We start from the raw sequence: 18,927 nt of genomic DNA, 5'->3' as shown, positions 1-18,927 counted from the left end.
ATTATTCATTCATAAGATAAACAGCTATTCAGCTTTTCTGAACTGAGACTAGATTCATAGGCATGAGTCAAACATGGTGTTCTTATAAGAGAATTTTGTTCATACAATTTTTTGAAGATAGGAATTGAGTGCTCATAGAATATTGAGTAATAATGCCTAACTCAGATTTAGGAAAGGGAAGATCAGAATAGTGTCCTGAAGAAGGAATTCCTGAAATATGTTTTGAAGGATGAAGGAAACATTAGCAACTCAGAAGGTAAAAGAAAGATATGTATTTTAAAATTTACACAAAAATTTTAGTTATTTTCTCTAAGAATCAAATCCCAATTTATCCTCCATTACATAAACAAAATTATAATATAATAACATGCAAATGATTGCTAAAAATGCCTAATTTTACTCTCTTTTTCTCAATTTCCATTTTAGTAATGGAATGTGTAATTACCTTTTCAGGATTGTGAATTTTATGAAATCATTTGTTTCCAGACGGACATCAATTTTAGACAGTAGTGGGAAGATACATACATGTATTTCTTGTGGATTTCCTAGTCTATATACAAAGAAAATTATTTGACCACTTCACTGTAAGATTATAGTGATTCCTAATGTAGTTATTCTCATATATTCTGCAGTATATTCCAACATTGAGAACTCTTAATAAATTGTATTAACAGCCAAGTTAGTATTTTAAGGTAATTTGTTTACTTCAACACATACATATTTTCCAGAAAGAAAAAAAAAGTAAAAATGGTAATTTAGTTTAAACCTAATTCAAGTGCGGCTAACTGAATCTTGAAAAGCTATCTGAAATTCTGTTGATAATAATGAATATTTCATATTAGTAACAGGTCTACAAGGAACGCTGTGTTTCTCACGGTAGGCTGGTTATGAATTCCTGGAATTCCTATGCACATCAGTTTGCCGCCAAAGGATTAAGTTCAATTTGATTGCCATCATGGTAGCACCCTTAGTTTGCTGATTTGCTCTACTTTATCTCATCTACAGATATGCTGCTGCTCAATATGAAAGGTGAATCAAATGAATCATTAAGATGAATAAACATAACAATTTAGGTTCTGAAACCCCTTGGTATTTAGTCATGTCTAGACACAGCCCTAGTGTCCCAGAAAAAACTAAAATGAGGGCAAGGACATTTAAGTTGAATGTAGCCTTATTCTCATAGAAACCAGAAAGGACAACAATAGAGCAAAAGGAAGAGTATGGATCTATCTGAAAAATTAGATGTAGTGAGGGGCAGGATTTGCAAGGTCAGTGGGTATTAGAGCAGTTTTTGTTTGTTTGATTTTTAAAGAATGGTTTTTCAATTAGGTCACCATTCTTTTAAGAAATTAATAATTCCACAAATTAATTATTATTCATTAAAACCAGTATGATTTAAGTAGGTTAAAAGTGATATAAACATTATATTGTATGCATTTTTTAATAGTTAATGAGCTCAGAAAATAGATGAATAAAGTATAGTTAGCAACAACATATATGTGTATGTATAGGTAATTTTTAGTATATTTGTTTTTCTACAGATTTTAAGCTACTGATTTATTTTAATGTTACTAATATTATCATATGCTTTCAATGTGGTTTATAAAATATGTATGTTCCCAAACGTGCTTTTGTCTCATTAATTTTTGCTACTGTGAAATAAACGATGCATAATAATAGTTAAATGTACATAAATTTCTCTAAGATATAGAAAATTTCCTCAGTCATAATAATTTTATATTATCTTAAAAAGTATAAGAACACATCCCAGCCTATCAACTGTTATTTCTTTAATACTCCAGGCTTACACTTACACATAGAATCATCCTTTTAGAACTGGTGGCATTTCAAGATACTGGCTTTTGAATACAGCTTAAGGAAGCCTCGATACCTCTACATAGGAATAACTCAGGTGTTTCCCTTTCAGGTTCATATTCCAGGCTCATTCAAAGTTGTTCTGTTGCACAGCAGGCCAGGTAGAGCCATGTGGGATAGGTATAATAGGTTGGAGAAATGATGATCTGTGATCCAGGGCTAAAGTATTTTGAGTAGACAGTACCCGATAAGCTACTTTGATTTCTCAGAGTCAGTATATAACACCATATGTATGATGTGTATGAGTGTGTATGTGTGTGCATGGGTGTGTATGTGTGTGTGTGTGTCTGTGTGTGTACATACTCATAAATAGCTTCCTTTTGTAATGATGGTACTCAAACTTCCATCCTGGAGTTTCTTAATATCTTAATATTCCCATATATAATGTATCAGACAGTTCTACATAAAACACTCTTTTTAGACTATGGTCATATCTAAGAAGAAGGTATCTCTGGGAATGCAATGGATTCTTAAGTATAGCAACTATCTCAAGAACTGCAACAATTTCCTTGTCTTGGTTAAGGGTGTGTAGATTTATTTCTTAATTAAACTTGCAGTTTGGATTACAGATTTCTGTTAATATCACAAAAAATGTTACAAGCTTGGGAATAGTTTATTGCTGTTTAATGTAAATTATTTGTTAATTGCTTCATAACAGCTTCCCAGAAGAAAATAAAATACATTTAGCTACAATTTTATGGCTGCAGCTTAATCCCAAAACCTAGAGCTTTTTACAAGGCAGCATGAACCTTTCATTTTTGTGGGTTTACTTTTGTTCTTTTTTTTTCCTCACGAGTTTTTTTTTTTTTTTAATTTATTATTGTTTTGCAAGAAAATAAAATAGGGTAATGATTTGCTTTCAGATGATTTTGCTGTGATTGTTCTTCAAATGTTTATTTAAAATCATTTGCTCTCTTGCATCAATATATTTTCTTTAAATTATACCCATTGTATTCATCATAATGAACACTTAATTTCAGTTACGTAAACAACATGCAATTTTAATAACACTATTAGAATAGAGATACAATATTCATGATAATATACATTTCACTGAGTTTTGTATTCTTTTCTTTTCAGTGAATTTATTGGATTCACGCACTGTCATGGGGGACCTGGGATGGATTGCTTTTCCAAAAAATGGGGTAAGTTTCATGAAGGTTTTTCTAAAACTTAAGCTATGCGCATAAGCATCTTGATACTTGCAACACAGGAATGAATATGTACTGGATGTATATGTTGTTGAGATAGGAGGTGCTATGTGTGTGTTGGATGGGGTGGTGGGACTTCAAATAACTCTAACCAAAAAAAGGAACACTAGGGAAGGGCTTTCAGTGACTAAAGAGTAAATATATTATTTCCTCTCTGAGTATTGTTCCACAAAGAAATGTGAAGTTTCCTTCAGCATTTAGGAAAAGTTCACATGAAAACAACAAAGAAACTTTCAGAATTAGTTTATAATAAATATAAAAGTATTTGATTTGCTACTAATTTACCATCATCCTGGCATATTGCATAGGAAATAAAATTTAACTGGTCTGTGATCAGTGTGATTCAAAGCTGGGACCAATTTAATTTTGACTTCATTTACAGAATAAGGGAATAAAAATAGTATAAGAAATTCCTTTAAATTCCATTGAGATAAAAAAAATCCAAGAAACTATTATAATATCATGTACATATGCAACTGCAATTCATCTAGAAAATATCAAAGGTTTATTTTAGAGTAATCTAATAATATAACAAATTTTGTCATAATAACCTAAAGAGCCAAAATTTTCATTTTCAAATTAACGAGTAAACCAGGTGTGTGAATCAGTCCTTTACTAAGAAAGTTATTATGGAAATCGTACGTTGTATTAATTATTCTAATCCATAATAATTTGTATATTAACATCCTCATCTCAGTGGGCTTTTATGTTTTTCATCAATTTTGTATTTCTCTTTAGTTGTGAAAAGTTACAGATGTATTTAAAGCCATAATATTAAAAAGGAATGCTAGTAGATTTTTAAGATATTGGAACATAAAGGTAAGGCAAAATAACAAAAAACAAACAAAAACATTGCATAACGCAAGTAGAGCCAGGCTCAAGATAATAACGTGTATACTTTCAATGTGTTCTTTTATCTTTCTTATACTCTTCCTTCTTCCCTTCCTTTTTTTTCCTGAACCACCACACAATCTTTCTTTCATCTGTCATGACTCCGTACAGATAAATGTCTGGCTAACGTCTGTCTATGAGAACCTATACAGATATTTTGTATTCTCCCTTTTTTTTCACGTACCGAAAATAATCTATTGAATAAATATTTTAATTTTTTTTCTTTCTGAGAGTATGGTTGATGTGTTGTGTTGAAATTAGCTTTTTAGAATCCAGAGAAAATATATGAGATATTTTCTTTGAATTTAGTTTTGTGTTTTTCTCCTGTTTCCACTCGGAAGTTATTAAAATAGAGCTTTGAAAGAGCGTATCTGTGAGAGTATAAGTACGGTGTTGTAGTTGCTGTTGCAACTATACATTTGAGGAAATTTACTCAATTTTATATATGATTTCTATACGAAGCACAATTAATAGCTTTATAAAAACATAATCCTTCTGTGTTGGGAATTGGATCTTTTAAATTTTTCTAACAACTTCATGCTGTCTTTTTTTTCTATTATTATTGTTCATATAGTGGTATATTTGTTCTGTTTTTTAAACAATGAGCATCCTTTTCAAAATTCTTGTTATTATGTTGAGTAATGTTTCCTTTGACATAGTGTACCAAATGTTAATATTGAAGACAGGGAAGTTAACTTAGAGGGGCTTAATGAATGTATATTTGTTTGAGTGTGAGAGATGTATGTGGGACTCAGGCGTTATGTTTTGTGTTACATCACTCAAATGCAAAATGAAGGAAAAAATGTATTATATTTAAGGAAAATGAATGTTCATGATATATACAATGATAGTAAAAATATATACACTTTTAAAATATTTTTAGTTAGCTGTGCCATTTGTGATTAGATAAGCAACATAATCGTAGGTGAAATATAGATAATCAGAATGATGTCCATAAAAATTGTGGAATAATGACCACCAAATTATTTTTTCAATAATTGCCACAAGAAAACTGGAAAAAAAATGTTCGAGTCATTTTTATTGGAACTCTGGTATTCAGACGTGATCTTGGAGCAATATGGGACACTTTTATTTAAGAAAAATGACTGAGTCTTTTAAAATAGCAAAGTTTGTGGCATTTTACTTGCTCCATGTCCTTCCTGCCTCTCTAGCTCTGAGGTAGTCTTGAAAAGCCAAAATTCAGCCATCATGGTGAAAACCAGTAGACTAGTAAGAACTGAAAGGGAGTAGGAGATTCTTCCCAGTCTCAGTTTCAGAGAATTGTCTTTATTTAAAATGTTTGAGAACTCCGTGGAAGACCGCATTGTAAGACACTCTTGATTTCACCTGACTTAGAGCTGTTGAAGTCCAAAAGCTTTTTCTCAGCTGGGCATTTGTCAAAAAGACAGACAATTGTCTGATTTTTCTTCTGTGTGAGGGGCTACCTAAAATTTGGGACAAACAATAGGCTTGTCAACCAGAAAACTTAGGGAAAGCTGGAAATTGAGATGTCCACACTGATTTTCAAATACCTCAATGACTTATTTGGAATTTATAAGGCCATGCACATGTGTAGGGCTTTGTACATGCCCAGGGACGTATATATGCTCAGGAAAGACCTGAGAAAGACCTAAGGTTTTATTTGCTCACAAGCAGGAAGAGAAGGTTAAGGTAGGTCTTTAATTGCTTAGCTGAATATTGAAGGAATGTCCCAACATGCACACACAGACCCTCCCCAAAGTTGAAACACTTACTGGTTTGAGATTAACAAAATATTCTGTCTAAGCAATACCTGCTATGTAAGCTAATAGAGCAATGACTTCAATGGCTACACATGGCCATTGAAAAATAGAGTATACAGAATTATTTCAGAAAAGTCATTAAAGAAACAAACATTAACACTTCCTGGAGAGTGAGGGAGAATCTAATTTTCAGAGTTGTCACATTACTTTATTTAATATGCCAGATTTCCAATAACAAAATACTATGAGAAATGCAAAGAAACAAGAAAGTATTGCTGGTAAAAAGAACAAAAGCAGTTATTAGAATTTATACTGAATATGCCCAGCTGTTAAAATACGTTGAAAGAAGTAAAGGAAAATATGTGTCAAGAACTAAAAGAAAGTATAAAGTAATGTATAATTGAATTCAAAATATCAATAAAGAGATAGAACCTCTTATAAATGAAAAATAAATTGGAGTTGAAAAGTATAAAATTGAATGAAGAATTTGCAATAGGGGCAGATTTGAGCAGAGAGAATAAAGAATAAGCCGACTTGAAGATAGGACAACTGAGATAATCCAATCTGAGGAACAGAAAGAAAAATTAATGAACAAAAATAAACAGAAACTTAGAGATCAGTGGGAAGAACACAGATATAATGGGAGTCTCAGAAGAAGAGAGGCCAAATGGGTCAGAACAAATATTTGAAGAATTAATGGACATAAAGTTCCCAAATTTGATGAGGAAACATTAATGCACACATTCAGGAAACTCAACAAACTGAAGTAGGATAAAGTTAAACACATTCACAACTAGATACATCATAGTTAAACTATCAAAAGCCAAAGAGAGAAACTTTCAAAAGTAGCTAGAGTCAAACATCTCACCTTGTATAAGCGATCCTCAGTACTTTGCACAGCTATTTCTTACTAGAAATCATGGGGTCCAGAAGGCAAAGCGATGACCTCTTCAAAATGCAAGAAGAGAAAGACTGTGGAGCTAGAATTCGATATCCAGGAAAACTACCTTTTGAAAATGAAGAAGAAACTAACACATTCTCAAATAAGCAAAATATGTGCAACTATAAATGATCAAAATAAATATTTTTACCACTAGAAATATATTTTTAGAAATAGGTTTTACACATATGTAACCCATATATTTTTTTCAGAGAAAACTGCATCTTTATTTTCCTTTTATTCTCCCTACTTCATTTTCTTAGAGAAACATATAAACTGATTATTTGATTTCCCTCTAGTTTGAAAAATGCATTTTAAGTAACAACAGTTAATTTTAGAATTGTTTGTTTATGGTATTGTTTTATGATTTGAGGTCATGTTTTAATAAAAACCACACAGTAATGCTGTTTGCATTTATGCTTTCATGGATATGGCTTAAAATCATTTTATTTCAAATTCAAGTGTGATTTGCATATTAACATTGTTTTAAAGAAATCAAGTATAATTTGAATCAGTAAGTGGCCTTAAATATTTGTTGTATACAATATCTTACACCAGAGTCTGTGATTTATATAAAACTTGGGTAAGACAAGGGTCCCTGTCCTTGAGTAAGGCTCATATAACTTAACCCTATTGCTCCATTCATTCAGGAAATATTTACCTGAATATTTTTGTGTGTGTGAGATGGAGTTTCGTTCTTGTTGCCCAGGCTGGAATGCAATGGCACGATCTCAGCTCACCACAACCTCCGCCTCCCGGGTTAAAGCAATTATCCTGCCTCAGTCTTCTAAGTAGTTGGGATTACGGGCATGTGCCACTACGCCTGGCTAATTTTGTATTTTATTAGTAGAGACAGGGTTTTTCCATGGTGGTCAGGCTGGTCCCCAACTCCTGACTTCAAGTGATCGACCAGCCTCAGTCTCCCAAAGTGCTAGGATTACAGGCATGAGCCACGGCACCCGGCCTACCTGAATATTTACATGTATCATGTAAGTTATGAATTCTGTTCTAGAGATTGTTTGGTTTTTCTCTTATGCTACCAGAAAACTTACTTGGTTTTGTATTATTTACGTAGAGTGTCTTCCTCTAAATAGAATTCCTGATTTAAAGTGAACCAATTGTACTCAGATTTTTATCCCCAGTTGTGGAGATATTGCCTGGCATATTGCCTAATACAGATGATATATTTAATAAATATATATTAAATTGAATTGGTCCTTTGAGAATTCAAAACTCCTTATAAACATTAAAAAAAGCAACTGTATGAATATTCAATTAAAAGTACTACACTTTCTTCACTTTTTTCAGAATATTCTTCTGAACTTTAGGCCTTAAGAATGGATATGTTTATTTCTTATACTGGTAAAAATGTCACCTCAAATCTGAGCTTAAGAATTTTGCAAGAATTTAAGGGAAACACCAATATTCATTCCTCATAGTCAGACATTTGTGCCATACATTTGTTAAAAACAATCACTGCACCTGTAATACTTTTCTGTATTTGTCCTCTTTATTACATTGTAACCTCATAGACTTACCATAGTTATTTCATATTTGCCACTTTACAGTGTTTCTAAAACTTGATTTAATTTCTGGCTTGTAATAGAACTTCAATAAATATTTATTGGAAGGACAACTTATCTTTTATTTATAAAATGGGGCATACATTACTTATAGTTTTCTCATGAACATGAAATAAGTAAAACCTAGCAAAGAACTTGACACAGTGTTGGCAGTCATAAACATCCTTTCCTTGACCTTCTATTGCATTTCTATTTTAATACTAAGAGATCCACCACTCCATAAGTTTTTTTGTTTGTTTTAGCATATATGTGTATATATATATGCAAAACTCATATATGTATATATATGAATTCATTTTTAACACATGAGAATTGAAGATTTCTTATAAAATCTGAATTTCAAGGTTCTGTTAATTGGATATTTCAGAAAGCCAGAGCCAGGAGCCTTTTATAGCTTGAATAGTCCAAAGCTGAGTAAAACTGCCATGTAGAAGAGTATGTAAATTCTCCTGTTTGACTTATTTACTACCCGACCCTCCTCATTCATTTAAGTTACCAATCTGTGACAACGACAGCAATGAATAGTCATTTCTCTAATATTGCAGAAGCATCCACATTTTTTTTTTGTTTGTTTGTTTCTGGAGGGACCTAACTTAAAAACAAACAAACAAACAAAAAACTTCTCTATACATGCTGGCATGGTTTCTTTTTAGTCTTTGAGTACTTCCCCTTAATTAGGAAATGCCATTTGAATTTTGGCATCTGCATGTAGTTCTCAACTGTTACATGTGTGATAGACAGTATTTATTTGTGTTTGTTTGTGTGTGTGTATTTGTGTGCCTGTTGTTCTGCCTCATGGTAGTAACTTTAACTCTCCTCTTTTTTCTTCTGGACATATCTAGCAGTACTATGTAATTTGCTGCATTTATTCATTCAACAAATATCTATTGCACTTCTAGTATATTTCCTTCAGTCTTCTAGGCACTGAGGCTATAGCAGTGAAGTAAAACACCCCAAATTCTTCACATCCTGGAGCTTAAGGGAGCGTTATGGTTCTGAGAATGAGTAATCAAGGAGAATAAGGCAGTAGATAATGCATTTTCTTGTCTTGTTCTTTCTTTTTATAGATGTGCAAAAGTGTCAGAGAGAGACGATGGTATTTGATCAAGGTCACTCAAGTAGTTTGCGACACACCTGGGAAGAGCACGTATTCTGTATTTGGCACATGCAGTGTCATAACGCTCTATCTTGCCATGAAAAAATACACTTTCAGTACATAAATATACATCAACATTTAGTACTAATAATGACAATGCACAAAGGAACACTTAATACTCTGTTTGTAGATGGAAAAAAAAAATGACGTTTAGTATGGGTGACTTTTCCAAGGCTATGCAGTTACTTGGAAACTGAGTTCATTTCAATCTCAGGTCATCTAGCACCCTGATTATTTAAAACCAGATATGAGCTACTCTAGGTTTTCAGAGTCATGACCAGGTTCTGGCGGGTACCCAGACTTTTAGTTTATACATACAAGAGTCCATGCTGAAGAGGGAATTCACCTCAAAGAGAATTTCAATTTTCTAATCAAATTGCTTGGTGGAATAATAGTAAACCCAATAGAGTCTGTAAAATAAATATCTCCTCACTTAAAGCTTTCCTCCTTCTTTATCTTTCTGCCCTTAAACTATCAATCTAATTATTCATAGCTTCACTAGCCTATATGTACACAACCTAAAAGTGCATTTTGCTTTTGCTTCCTTCTAATTACATTAGAGTTGTTTCAGTCACCGTCTGGAAAATTTTATATTGATTAACTTATACAGTCTAAGCCTGTATGTGAACATAATCATTCCCTGGAAATTCTTATCAAGTGTTTTCAAGGCTTATTCTTGTGAGAATAAAATTAATGGTTTAGTGTTTGCTTAGAACAGTTTGTGATTTCATGTCTTAGAAATTCCACTATTACTCTTTTTTTCCATAAGCTGTTGTTATGTATGATCACAAGATACACCTGCCTCCTTTGCTTTGGTGGAACCAGCCTTCTCCCCACTGAGTTGTCTGCGCTTCCTCTAGCACACAATGGGGAAACTGCTGCATTCCCCTGAGCATCACCGCTCAATTGTATTGCTAATTCTGCTTGGATTTTTGCTTTATTTTCTTCTTCCAGTCAAATAAAGAATACAAACATCATTTAAATTTTTTTTTTTCTAATGCTGATCTTAAGAACTTTTGGGATCATTCATAATCATTTTTTCATTTGAAGATTTCAAATTATTGACTTAAGTGGTATTTGTACTAAAATGCAGACAAAGTAAGTTGCTCTCTGCCTGGAGGAGAAAGAAAAAATAACCCTACATTGTAGATACTTCAAAACAGGAGTTTATGGCTTTTCTTGTTTTATTATTGCTTTGTTCTATTATTTCTTTGAGACTGAGAACCTTTGTGCTTACTTTTGAAGCTGGAAATAACTCAGGTTTTTACTCAAAATGGGCTGTGAATACATTGTTAGTGTTTTATGTGTTTTCTCCTGAATCAAGAAAAACTGAAACTGGATTTTCCATTCTGGTACTCAGATTTTGACAATAGTGTGAATGTTTGTGTGTGTGTGTGTGTGTGTGTGTGTGTGTGTGTGTTTTGTGTATGATTCCTTGTCCCTCAAATTAAAGGCAAGAATGAGGAGAAGTATTTGAACTCTGCTAATCTCATATTTTGTTGAGGATCACAGTGAGTTTTGCCAGAACCTTATTTTGGTTTTTCTTCCCACTGAAAGAAAGGAAAAATAATGACTAGCACAGAAGCCCACACTGAGCACGAAGGGGCTAATAAAGATCAAAGTAATGCTGAAGTGGGTAAAAAAAAGAGCACATTAGTGGATATAGAAAAGCTCTTTATTTGAACAGTGATAGAAAAGAATTCTAAAGGGAATGGATATTATAATATATAATGCAAATGCCAATATAATGAAGAACAAGCCTGATCCAAAGTAGCTTTGTATTCAATGTTTTTAGAAAAATAAAAAGCATACCCCATCCGTAAAATAATTAAGATAAATAATTTATGAAACTCCAGATAGTTATTAAGCACACACTGAAGTATAGAAGACAAAACATTTTGCATTTAGATTTCTCACATGGAAACTTAGCAATTATGAATAAAGTTCTTTAAAATGTCCATCTCTGCTTCTGATATAAGACAAATGTTGTATTTAGTCTTTGATATATGCAAACACTTAAAATGAACTGATAATAGTCATAGCATATTCCTGCATAGTATGATTGAGAGATACATGCATTATTTGTTCATTAGGTTCCTTAGGTATCACTGTGTTCACCCTAGTTATATATTTAAAATCAATATAAATTAATGCCAATATTTTCTTCTTTAGAAGTTCTCAAAACACTTTTCCTAATTAATAGAGAAACTCATAAATTGGAATATGACCTTTATCCACAATATCGTCTTATTAATCTCTTTTTAACCCAATTGCAATTGGCTAGCTAAATGTCCTACCCTTCAGATTTGACTTGAGTATTACTTCCTCAAGAAAGCATGACATCCAGACAAACTCTATTCTTCCTCGTTAGCAGTTCATGCGGTGAAATCCATCTCTTCTCCCCTCCATCCAAACCACTATCTGATGTTTTTACTCCAGATTACAATGTGTACAGCTATGTTATCTACACTTATCACTTTGTCTAGCTTTGCATCCAACTGTTTATTATTCTGATTTTTTCTTCTTCAGATTGTTTTTTTCACTTGTTTGTAAAACAGGCAGGGAGCAAAAGAGTGTCAGGTCATTTATAGAGTCATATACGAGTTATCGTTACCTACTTCTGTGACATGAGGTACCTGTTAACAGACTTGTACCAAATGCCTATTTCCCAGTATAATTTCCACAATCTCATATTGAGTCCAAATGTTTTCCTTTTACCCATTATGTATAGAGGGATACATAGATATCTAAGTCGTTCTCTGCCAAATGATATAGCCCATGCAAAACCCAGGCCTAAAGGTATTTTTCTTTTGGAAAAAAAAAAATGATATTTGTACCAGTTTCCGTATGTAAGTATAATAATTTTTTGTTTTGTTTTTTACTTCCATCTTCCAATTTATTAATGAAAATGTTAAATAAAACTAGGCCTTGCAGAGTTCCCTGGGGATCAACCACCAGGTATTTTTCCAAGTGGTTTGATTTCTGTTTATCATGATTTTTTTTTTTAAACCATCCTTCAGCTGTTTTCAATTCCTGTGACAGTGCTCCCATGCAAGTCAATTTGAATTAATTTTGCAAGCAAATGCTTTATGGTTCTGAGTACATAATCTCCCTCTCCCACGGAGAAAAAATATACTGTAATCATCCCGCATTCCTGTTGATTATTTCCATTAAAGGCAGCAGGGGAAGAGAGACTCCTCCTGCTTTTGAAGTTTTTTGAGGCTTTTGCTATTCATTGCCTTATTCTCTTTCTTTTTTGTGTGTTGTTCAGTGCTTGCACTAATGGAGAAAATGATGGTCCAAACTGCTCAACCTGAAATTTTGGTCCTTTGGAGCGTAGCCATTGTTGTCTTTGTGATCCTATATTCCCCAATACTTTCCCTCTAATGAGCTAATTTCTTTCATCTTAACTCTACAAATGATTCATATAAATTTCTACTTCTGGTGTTTTCCACAAATTTCTTGGAATACTTCTTACTCTCCATAAAATCCATCTTAATGATAATCCTTTTTTCAAGGTACAGCTCAAGTTATACAACATGAAACCTCTCATTACCACCCAGAAGTGTGGATACTTCTTTGGATGAATCAATATAGCAATTTTTGTATATTGAACACATTGAAAATGAGATACATATAGTGTTATCGATTGTGTGAATACTATAAACTGCTCTACTGTAAAGACCTTTTTGTCTTCACCTCTAGCACATCACCCTATGTCTCAAATATAAATTCATATTACCTATATCAGTTACTGATTGATAATCAGTTATTTAAATCTTTAGGAAGTGTGAGTGTTTGGAACCAAAAGGCTGCACTTTTTTTTTTTTTTTTTTTTTGCTGAAAATTGAATAGTGAAACAAAGATAGCAACCTTTGGATTTAGGGGTTTCTATTTATTTTGTATTGTACCAAGCTGAGCCAATAATACTTTACAACTTATTTTTACCAAAAATGCTTATGACAAGCACAGAGATTATGGTGGTAAACAGGACTCAGTTTCTGTCCTCAAGTATTAAAAAACATCAGTTTGAATGATGTCTCCTAGAGTTGTGAAATATACAACCTGCACAAACATAAACACAACAGGGGCTACTTCTCCATTGAGTTTGATCCAGTTTACTAAAGTATATAAATATTTGCATCCTTAGTGGCAGTAACATACTTAACATAGAGGTCTTGACGTCAGCTAATCTAGATTCTAGATATGTGTCGCAAGTTAGTTAATCTCTCTGTTTCTTCATCTATACATTATGTATAATACTACCTACTGTACAAGATTGTTGAAAGGATTAGAAAGAGTCAGTGGTGCAGTGTTTAGCACAATACGTCACCCACATTGGGGACTCAGTGTGTGATGCTGCCATTATTCTTGTTCTTGTTCTTGGTTTCTGTTTTGGTTTTTGAGATATACATGTATTATTTGTTCATTATGTTCATTAGGTATCACTGTGTTCACCCTGGTTATATATTTAAAATCAATATAAATTAATGCCAATATTTTCTTCTTTAGAAGTTCTCAAAACACTTTTCCTAATTAATAGAGAAACTCATAAATTGGAAAATGACCTTTATCCATAATATCATCTTATTAATCTCTTTTTAACCCAACTGCAATTGGCTAGCTAAATGTCCTACCCTTTAGATTTGACTTAAGTATTACTTCCTCAAGAAAGTATGATGCAGCATTTAGCACAATATCTGACCCATATTGAGGACTCAGTGCATGATGTTGCCAAGTAGAGTCTGAGGCAAGTGTTAGAACACGAGTGGAAGTTTATTAAAAAGTGTTTTTATTCTTACCAAATGATAGGTAGTGGTTGTGATAGACTTATAAGGTCATTATGTTTTGATCATTCTCTTCAGTATGTTTGAACTGTATTTTAGTTAAAACTTAAAGGTGGAAGATATATTCACTTGTTAAATAAAACATCTATGTAATTTATTAATAAAGCCTTGAGTGGTTTTACCAAAAGTCACTCTGGCACTTTACTTGGTAGAATGTCTATAAAGTTTCCTAAAACAATTAATTCTTTTTCACTAATATGAACAATTCAGTTTCACAAATCAAAACAGGAATGCATACTAATTACAGCAAGAAGGGAAAATGCACAGTGAAGGCAGGGAATGTTTATCAAAAGCAGACTAAAGGACTGCAATTTTGTAGATTATTTGTTGATAGGCTTACATAAATCTATGAAAACACTCTTTGAAAACCTTTTTGTATGCATCACTTTACCCTCACCAAGAGCAGGGGTACAATGATGGGCATGTGCTCAATAATAAAATTGATCTTCAAAAACTTAAGTGTTGTTCCGCTTTTCTCTTAAGTAGTCAGGATGTGGAAGAAGTATTTCATCCAAAAATTATTATTAAGATAAAATATTATCCTTACAGGGACAGTTTCCAGGAAATATTCTAACCTTATGAGTTATCCATACAACTAAAGCTGATTTAGTTATTTATTATTCTGTTAGTCAAAAGTCAGTAGGTGTCATTTAATGTAAAATGACTTCAGCTAGGCAGGGGTTGCTTTCTCTCTCTGGTTCCTGCTTCTGACTGTTACCAGTGGCGAATCTGTACAGGGCTGCAGCAACCTCAATTCTTGCCTCCTTAGAAGAAAGAATTTGAGGCAACATAAGGCAGAAGAAGAGCCTGAGGCAAGTGGTAGAGCAGGCGTGGAAGTTTATTCAAAAGCTTCAGAGCAGAAATGAAAGGAAATTAAGTACATGTGGAAGAGGGCCAAGCAGGCAACTTAATAGATCACTGAGAGAGCGCACTGATGACCTTAGACTTGGGGTTTTATATGTTGGCATACTTCTGGGTCTTGAATCCCTTCTCCCCTGAGTCTTTCCTTGAAGTAGGCTGTCCACATGCACTGGCCTGCTCGCACTTGACAGGGGCCGCATGCACAGTGCATTTACTGGAGTTGTACTCATGCTGACTTGAGGCGTTCTTGCCTTGCCAGTGGAATGTCCCTCCAAGGTCATATACCAGTTAAACTCCATTACTCCGAGTAATGAACATGCTTGAGCCCACCCACCCAACTCCTGAGATCTCATAGGGAAGCTGCTGATCACCAGTTTCAGGTGTTTTCTCTCTATTGAGAGACTCCCTTTCCCTGGCACTAGCTGTGACCAATGATTATTTTAGCGAGACACTTACTAACCACCTGACCATTACCTGATAGTCGCCTGACATTCCTGGTGTGTGTGTGTGTGTGTGTGTGTGTGAGAAAGAGAGAGAGAGTGTGCGGGGTGGGCCGGGGGGAGGGGGCTCTTCTTCTGTGTTTATGTCTGACAAGTTACCTACAGTAACTGACCAGTTATTTTTTCATTCTTCTCCGCAGACCAGATTTCTTTGCTTCACTTTGCACATGCCCTTTCTGCAATTCCAAGTTTGCCCTCCTATATTAAAGTGACTAGCTCACATTGACTGGAAATGTTCCAAATTCAACATTGAAATATTGTGATGGGCTCCACTTTGTTCACCTGTGTATCACTGATGCAAACAGCTCTAGCTGGGTAGAGGGAAGAGGATGGAATCATGTACTATACACGTTGGCGTAGATGTTGGCAGCCATCACTATAGTTAAGGAGAGCAGCTTTAGAAAAACGAAGTATCAAAAAACTATCTGCAGTTCATCTCAATTAGTGTGTCTTAGGATTCTGATGAGGAAATATTTCCATAAATATAAAATTGACTTAGTTATAAAAATAGTTACCAAAGTGAAATATGTTATTCCCAAAATTTGTAGAAAAATGCATTGCTACAGCCTATAATGTCCATTATATTTATGAAGCCTGATCATACACTACATATGAATTTTATCCCACTATTTGTATATTTGGGACTTTGTTGCAGCAATTGATTGTATGTCTTTTAGTTATCATCATTCTTTTCCATAACACAAATACCTCTGTTCCTCTATGATGCTTTGATTGTATAATAATCTTATACTGCTGCCTCTACCCAGTTATTATGAGTAGGCAAAAAAAACTAATAACATCCTATTAGCTCATTGTTTCTTTAGAGTCTAAGAAAATCACCCTTGTGATTGCTGACCTGGTTCTGAAAGTCGCTGTGCTGCATCTAACATTGGCTCTAGCTTAGAAGCACGTTGTAGATGTGAAAATATAGAAACAAAAGAGGAAGACAACCTTTATTGTCTGTTTACATTGCTTTTCTTATGTGGAATTTATTTATGTTATTTTACCACTTCCAAAATGTAATTATAAATATTTAATTACATATTTTATCAATGTGAACTCATTGAGCATATGTATTCCAATTCATCTTATTTCTTAGCATTTTATCTAGAACACAGATAATGGAAATGGTATGCATATACTTTAGGAACATTGAACTTAATCCTTCATGTGTTCTACTCTACAGTATATATATCAGGACAGGACAGCTGCCAAGGCTGTTAGAAAAAAAAAAAAAAATTAAGAGAGTTTTGTATATTGGGCATGCACGGACTTTGGTTGATTAGAATATGCAAATGTGCGATAAGCCAATGAATCACACAGGCTCTGCTGTGATTATAAATTATTCAAATAATTCAAGATTATTCACAAATACTTCCAGTCTGCACATAACCACATAACCATGAATATAATCCTGAAATATAGTCACTTCATTAAACAAACTTCTCTGGTTTGCTGTTTGTCTCATTATGATGCCAGATTGCATAATGAAATTTTTAAAGGTAACTAATAGTAGTGGCTGTATGCTGCATTTATCTCATCTTATAACTTTTATTTTTTACATCCTTAAAATATATAGATTAAGGTTATTATGATCAAAATAACATATATCATCTCAAGGCTAATATCAGGAAACTTAATGTGGTTGCAAAAGTGGTATTAGTATGCCATTATCCTGGAAGGTTAAAGGTAGCTATCATGTCATCAGATATTGAGAGTTTTTTCTGACTAACCAATCATCAGTAATTTTCTTGGTCGTATTATTCATACATTGAAGCTTGTTCCTGACATTTACATATATTGCATTATCCTTTGAAAGTAGAAATGGGCATGAGGATACAATATGACATAAGCAGTCAATAAAATGTTAAAATGAAGATTCCCTTGTATAGACTCCACACATTTTCAAATGGAAGATTTATGACATAGCCGTGAAAAAAAAAAACTACAGGATTTTATAGTGACATTCTTCATATTATTAGCCAAGTATGGTCAGTATGTTCCAATATACTTTAAAGATGTCCATTTTTTTTTCAATGAATTCAGGTGGTATAAAATCATGAAAACCACATCATAAAAACAGCAACAGTAACAGGAGCAAATAATACTGACAACTTGAGTTCATACTTAGTTAAATGTGTGATTTATTTCAAACTTTAGCTCAGTTTATTCATCTATTTAAAAAGAACAGTTAATAAAAAGATTCTTTTTAATACATATAGTTTATGCCTTTATTTTTTTGACTGATTTGAAATCTGACATAATGGTCAATTATAACATGTACGAAGATATTAACACTGGAATTAGTTCACAGTTAGATTTTGTGTAAATCTACTGAAGAAATTACTTCTATGGTTCTAGTTGGGGTGATAAAGATGAATAATTGAAGTGTGGGTTTGGTGAAGTTTGAGAATGTAGGTGGTACTTTGCCAATTTTTATTTTTCTGAAAGAGTAACAGGGCATAATATGGTTAGACACAGAAATGGTAATGCTATAATAAGATATCTTTCTGTCTTTATCTTTCTCTCTCTTGCTCAAACTACATGTTCCATCAAGTGCATATGCTTTTACAAAACAAGAGAAACATTACAGTTGTGAATAACTAAAGAGGACTGAAGTTGCTGAATTGATACTCAGTATTTCCCAAAGTGATGCTTTACTAAAAATTATCTGAAACAGGAAGTAAATGTGTATTAAGTCAAAGGGGTTCTATACTCAAGTTGAGTCTATAAAATATCAAGTTAAATGGTATTAAACAGATTTCTCTACTTGCAACATTATACTAAACTCTTAATGTATTAATGGACATGCAGGTTTTTCCAAAGTATTTAGTCAGGAAACATTTTACCCAGCATACTTATGAACCGCTTCATGAAAAATGTTTAGCAGAATGCAGTTTAGGAAACGTTTTAATTCAAATGAGCTGGTTCTCCATTTAAATCTTTCCGGATGCAGTGATATAGAGAAATAAGTGTAAAAAGAGTTTCACTCTTCCTCATAATGATGTATGGAGAACTGCCTAAGAACCGCTTTTCTATACATGTGTGGAAATTTTGTCTAAGGCACAATAATAACAACTAGCTAGCCTGCACTGGATATTATAGCCTATATATAGTGTTTGGTATGTTGGATGGCCAGATCAGGCTTGCTTCACATTCATATCACAGAGACACAGTGACCTAGACTTGCAAGCTGTGGCTAGAGAGGATTTCAAGTCTCCCTTTTTCAAGGGGGTAAATGAAATCATTTCCCTTTTAATTTACATAAATGAGAAACGAAATAATTTATTTAGCTGATATTTTAGCCATACATCTATATAA

At 33.3% G+C, this 18,927-nt stretch overlaps 1 protein-coding gene across 5 annotated transcripts in view; it reads left to right on the top strand.

Moving 5' to 3' along the window:
* EPHA5 (EPH receptor A5) overlaps nt 1–18,927 on the top strand; it is a 340,958-nt gene that overhangs the window by 25,165 nt on the left and 296,866 nt on the right. For all 5 annotated transcript variants that reach the window (XM_017958793.3, XM_017958795.3, XM_031664478.1 and 2 more), the window contains exon 2: nt 2,956–3,020. In XM_017958793.3, coding sequence (XP_017814282.1) covers nt 2,956–3,020 — 65 coding nt within the window. The remainder of the gene's footprint in view (nt 1–2,955; nt 3,021–18,927) is intronic.

This window comes from Papio anubis, chromosome 3 (assembly GCF_008728515.1).
Source record: "Papio anubis isolate 15944 chromosome 3, Panubis1.0, whole genome shotgun sequence".
NCBI lineage: Eukaryota > Metazoa > Chordata > Mammalia > Primates > Cercopithecidae > Papio > Papio anubis.
Note: the sequence above shows the minus strand (reverse complement) of the source record. Positions and strands in the feature narration are given on the sequence as shown.